Here is a 6,272-nt window from a genome sequence, read left to right on the forward strand (position 1 = left end):
ATTCTGGTATCGCTCGCCACGGCGAACAACCCTTCCTCGCCTCGCGAGCTTAGGCAGAGAGCATGTTAGATTTTGTGTTTCGACCTTTTTAGTTGGACCTTGAGTGCCTTTGAGTGCCTGAACATACCTAGTATTGATTATGAATGAATGTAGGATCAGATTGAACCCAGAACAACACTAGTTTGGGAGATGAGTGGTACTCGCCATGGCGAGTAAGAACTCTCGCCTCGCGAGCACAACCAGAATGTAGTTGCTTGAGTGTTTGTGCGTTCTGTGTCGCCCGTGCTGATCAAGAGGGAACCCCTAATTGGTAATGAAACCTAGTGATGACGTTTAATGTAATCTGTAAAGCCTTTTAAGACATGTTGTCATTAATTGAACATGAACTAATGTATTGTATATTCATGCAAGATATGAAAGTTTAATTATGATGCAAATGATTTGCTATTGATATAATGATATCATCTTGTTATGTGACTTGTTTATGCTGCTTCCGTTATTTAACTAAGTGCATATGGTATATGATGAAGTTTAGCTCCAAATTATTGGATGCATGTTGATATGTTGATTACGGTGTTTTGTTGTTAAGAGTCCATGCATAGCATATCATTGAGCTTAGTCCTCACCACGTTTATTAGGAGCTTTGTCCTCCGCACGTTTATTAGGAGCTTTGTCCTCCGCACGATTAAAGTATATTAATACTTATGATGACGATTGGTACCACATGCATATAAGGAGTCTAAGAGCATTGTCACATTGTCATGATTAAGATGCCTTGTTGATAATGATTGAATATGTGATTACGTGATAAGTGTTTATCAATTATGTTATGTTGTTCCTGATAATTGGATATATGATTACGTGATAACTGTTTAGCAATTATGCAGTGTTGTTAAAGAAATGATTATGATGTTAATTTATGATTCGCAATTACATTGATTAATGTTATTTTGTTATGAAATCTCACCCCTTCTGCTTGAAAATGTTGCCCTTCGTATGGGTAACTTGCAGGTGATCGTGCTTAGTGTGCAGTTGCCGTCGTGAGTGGCCTTGCCTTCTCTGTGTCGTCTAGGTCGCTCTGATACGTAACGGGATGAGGTTTAATGTTATACATGCTTCATTCTCTTACGTGATTAATATGTTATTTTTATCATGTTATCGATTACGATATGAACTGTTTTGATGGGGCCTACGTGCCAAACTGATTTATGATTTCCGAACTAATATCCCGCTGCTATGTTAAGATATTATATGAAAGTTAAATTATTATTTAACTGTTTTTGGATTACGTTTCTATGTGATATCCCGTTTATGGTTTTTACTCTGATAAATGTTTAAGAAATTTGTATATTGGGAAAAACGGGGTGTTACACAACTCGTTTGGTTCACGAGATGACTCGATTATATATATATAACACTTAAAAAAATTAAAATTTATAGATAATTGATCATATATATATATATATATAATACTTTAAAAACTAAGACAACCACTTAGCAATAATAGGATAAAGGTGAGCTACATTAAAATTGATAGACAACGCCTTGCACTGTGTTGATGTAGTTTTTAAAGATTTTAAAACTAAAATAGTTCGGCATAGGAACATGCATGAAAAATGGAAGATATATGATTATCTATAATAAGAGAATTATATGACACCAGAAGGCAAAACTAGATTTGGGGGTTACATACCAGTGTTAAACTACATTTGTTTGACTCTTTGAGGGGTGACTTCTTAATACATCTTGTACTTAGGAGGTTTCACCGCCTTTGTTAATATATACCATTTTTGTTTCTTCAAAACAAAATAAAAATTACTATGTGTAATAATAGTCTAGTCCAACCCATTAAAAATTGGTATAAATTCCAATATATTTTATAGATAAAACATTTAAATTCTTTGACTTTTGAGTTACATGGTTCAAGTGGCTTTACTTATTTTCATACATTATGTTCTTTGAACAAATGAATTGAACTCAATGAGCCGAACCAAACTGTTTGTGAACTTTAAGCGAGTCGAACTCGAGCTGAAAAAAAAAAATTTGTCAAGCTCGAATCAAGGTTCGCACCAAGTCAATTCTTAACGAGTCAAATAGGTTCGATTCGACTCGGCTCATTTCCAGCCCTAATTATAAGGGATAGTTTGAAACCTTCAATTAAATAATCATTGGTTCTGTTAATGACTTTCCAAACGAAAATTATTGACTAGTAAACAAGGATAGAAATATTAAGGTAACTAAAAAAAAAAAAACACTCTCAAAATGTACTATATAGTAGTATATTTTTGTAATTTATTATTAAATTAATCATAAGTATATCACATCGTTTTCAAATCTTGTGAATGTTTGTCAAAAAAATCTTGTGACATGTTTGATAAGATTAAAGACTAGGCTCGTTACGTTCTTTCATTGGGCACTCGTACGCTTCCTGGTAGGTTCGTTCCTAATAAACCGTGAAACAATTTGTTTTTTTACAAGCCATGAAACAATTTTTTATTTGGGTTAATAAGTTTCTTTTGTCATTAAAAATATATCAAATTTTTATATAAGTTTGTCTAACATTTGCAATATTGCACATGTTAAAACAACTAAAAATAGTAATATTTTATTGGAAAATATCAATTATTTATTGAAAAGTTATAAATTTAATATAAAATACACAAGTTTTAAAAAAAAGTGACCATTTTAATTTTTATAACATTTGCGCATCATAGAAAAACTCTTTTTATATTCACAAAATTTTTCATTTCACTCTTTGTCCTTAATATGAACATGATTTTGATATGTCATTGACATTTTTTTTAACATAATAATATGAATATATAAATGTTGGACATAATAGATTTTCATTGCTTAGACATGTTGGATCATGAACAACCATACAATAACACCTCAAGATAATGTATTTATGGGTTCTCTCACTTATAAAATGTTCAACTTACACTTATACACAACACCCTCCTTAAGTTTCATTATGCTCCCCCACAAGCGAAAGTTCTTTCATCTGCAATTATGTCGTTGCTGCTTTCGTCGCAACGGAACCGGCCGCCTAAACACCTTGTCGGGAAGACTTTAGATCCAAGGAGTTGGTTGTATCCTTCGTTGAAGGGGGCTCTGATACCACTGTTGGGTCATGAGGGAAGGCTGATGGACCACCCACATCAATGCCAAAACAACCAACAAGTGAGAGAGACGTCACACTTTTATCCAAAACCTTAAGTCGATGCGTTTATTGGTTCTCTCTTATAAAGTGTTCGACCTCCAGTTTTTATCCGATGTAAGATATATAAATCACACTTGCACACAACAAAACACATCTTAAATATAAGAATGTCGTAATCTTAACATTAATATGAACATAAATTGATCATCAACCATATTTGTGAAATTCAATTCGGGTCATACGGGTATTTTCGAGTTCCTACCTTTTTGTCCAGCCCTAGTGATACCATGCAGCAACCATTTTATATTGGTAACAATTTGTTTTTCTATAATAAAACCATTCCATTTTCAACCTTTTGTTCAAATATATCTTATTTATGACCAACTTGTTTTCTTTCTTACATTATTTTGACAATAGTTTCTTTCTTACATGTTACGTGACTATAACGTTGACATTATGACATATAGTAATCAAATTGACGCGTATGACTTCATCAACAGTAATATGTACATATAATTTTATCATTTAACAATATTAACAATTAATTAAAGAGATCCAAGTGTTCATGTTTTCCAATTCCCATTTCCCTACGCAATTCCAATAAGAAAAAGATAAAGAGAAAGAAAAAAAAATACAAACGATATACTAAATAGTTTTTCTTTTTTGAAATGATATACTAAATAGTTAAATACTAAGATTTGTGTGACGAAATAGTAGAATTAATTAAAAAGTTTAAACAAACAACATAGAAGTTTCGCTAACGAGTGTCTCATAAAACATTCAATAATAATTTTAAATTAAAATGTTATTTCTTAAACAAATTAAATACTTTAAATTCTAATGCATTGAATATACAATTATTTTTAAAAACTTATTAGTTATGGTCTTTAAAAAGTATCGTCGAATATACTGTTAACATTTTCTTTAACATATTATATGATATCCACCCATTTGACGGTAATGAGAACAATTAAGTTATCATTCATAGATGCTTAATGTATTTTAATTAATGAACTAATGTTGTTTAAAAAATGATATTGGATTATTTAGTATAATCGGTGTATTGATTACCCAATGAATCTTAACTGTCCAAACGCGTCTTACTAAGGAATGTTCAAAAACATTGATTATAATTCATGATTCCATTCCATGGTCCCACACAATAATATACACTACTCTAGATTACCCTATAAATACACCCTTAATTAAACACAAACATTATCTATCAAATTTTTCTCATCCTTCAAAACAAAGTCAATAGTCACACACACATTACAACCAAAAGAAAAATAGTAAACATCAATAGTGACCTAAAAATAAAACAATTTTCCAATTAAGAGCCATATCAAAATTAGCAAAGTAACTAACGTACGGATAGGGAGTTGATTGTGATGGTCGTGGCTACCATGTCACGGCGTCCCAAGACGATGCCGGAGCCGGAAACCCTCGGCATCCTCGCCTTTGACGCCGGTAAGACCATGTGTCGCCTCATCTCCCTCTACAGCTCCCTCTCCGACGAAGAAATCACCAAACTCCTAGATGAGGTGGTAAAATCCAAAGGTGTAACATATTTGAATTCCAACCAAGAAAATTTCCTCCTCACCCTAGCCGCTGCCGAACGCCTCGAGGAGCTCGACAACATCGCCGTTACTGTCTCCCGTATAGGCGAGAAATGCTGTGACCTTGGCCTAGCAAGGTTTGACCTTGTCTATGCCGATCTTAAACAAGGTGTAATTGATCTCCGAAAGCTGCCATACAACTCTCGGAGCTCTATCAAGATCATTGAGAAAGCGGAGAAACTCATCTCCGCGACCTCTAGTCTCTATTCTGCCATGGAATATATGGCAGAATTAGAGGCCGCGGAGAAAAAAAGACAACAACAACAACGTTATTGGAACACAACAACAAAACCAAGTCTCAAGCCAAACATGGAATATTTCAATGAGAAATTAGTGTTTCAAAGAAAGCAAGTGCAAAATTTTAAGGAAACATCATTATGGAAACAAACATTTGACAAAACGGTTGGGATCATGGCAAGGCTTGTGTGCATTGTGTATGCAAGAATATGCTCCGTTTTCGGAGCATACATTAATGAAGAACAGGATGAGAACAACAATTCCATGCTCTTTGGTTTTGGGTTTGACCATTGTTGCCTTCTGGAACACCGTGAATTGTATCATAATTCAAATCACGGTGTTTCAGAATGGTACGAGGAAGCACTCCAGAAGCGCGTGGTAAAGTCAGGGCCGATTTCCAAAGTAGCAACGAAACCTAATGTGATCAGGTTTCTCAACAATCCTATGCCAATGGATTTTGCTTCTGGTCGTGACGGAACTGAGAAAATGATGAATGGTAAGCATGATAAGGTTTTAAAGCTCGCCCCGCCATCAACAGTGGGTGGAGTTGGGCTTGCTTTGAGGTATGCTAATTTGATCCTACTGGCGGAGCGTTGTCTCCATGCGCCCGCGACAGTTGGAGAGGACGCACGTGAGGCCTTATACGAGATGCTACCGGGAAGATTAAGAATGAAGGTAAAGGCGAAGCTAAGGGGACGGTGGGCGAAAGAGGGAGACGAAGGAAATGACGGGCACTCACTGGCCGAAGGGTGGCGGGAGGCGGTGGAGGAGCTAATGGAATGGCTGTCTCCGGTGGCGCATGACACAGTCCGGTGGCATGGGGAAAGGCATTTGGAGAAGACAAGATTCGAGACAAAGCCTACGGCAATGCTTCTGCAGACATTGCATTACTCTGATTTGGAGAAGGCAGAGACTGCCATAGTGGAAGTGTTGGTTGGTTTGAGTTGTGTATATTGGTGTGAGAGAAGATTATAGTGAGATATATTATATTATAATATATAATTAGGAGTAATTGCAAGGTTTCAAAAATTAATTTATGTTGTTAAGTTTATGATGATTGGGCTGTATTGTTGCAGTGTGATTGATAGTTGAAGCAATATATCTATTAAGCTAGTTGATGTAGCAATCTTGAAATTACAGTTAATAACAATATTTGAGGTTTTTGCAAGTAATTTCAAGATAATTGCATAATGATCACAATATTAATCTAAATCTTTGATTTGTATGGTCTTAATTGTTGTTCCTTTTGATTA

At 34.8% G+C, this 6,272-nt stretch overlaps 1 protein-coding gene across 1 annotated transcript; it reads left to right on the top strand.

Annotated features, from left to right (window-relative positions):
• The first annotated feature begins 4,590 nt into the window (after positions 1–4,590).
• Positions 4,591–5,994, top strand: LOC11419260 (uncharacterized). The gene has a single exon (XM_003604856.3). It carries the CDS (start codon positions 4,591–4,593, stop codon positions 5,992–5,994), a length of 1,404 nt encoding a protein of 467 aa, XP_003604904.3.
• Positions 5,995–6,272: the final 278 nt, after the last annotated feature.

This window comes from Medicago truncatula, chromosome 4 (assembly GCF_003473485.1).
Source record: "Medicago truncatula cultivar Jemalong A17 chromosome 4, MtrunA17r5.0-ANR, whole genome shotgun sequence".
Lineage (NCBI taxonomy): Eukaryota > Viridiplantae > Streptophyta > Magnoliopsida > Fabales > Fabaceae > Medicago > Medicago truncatula.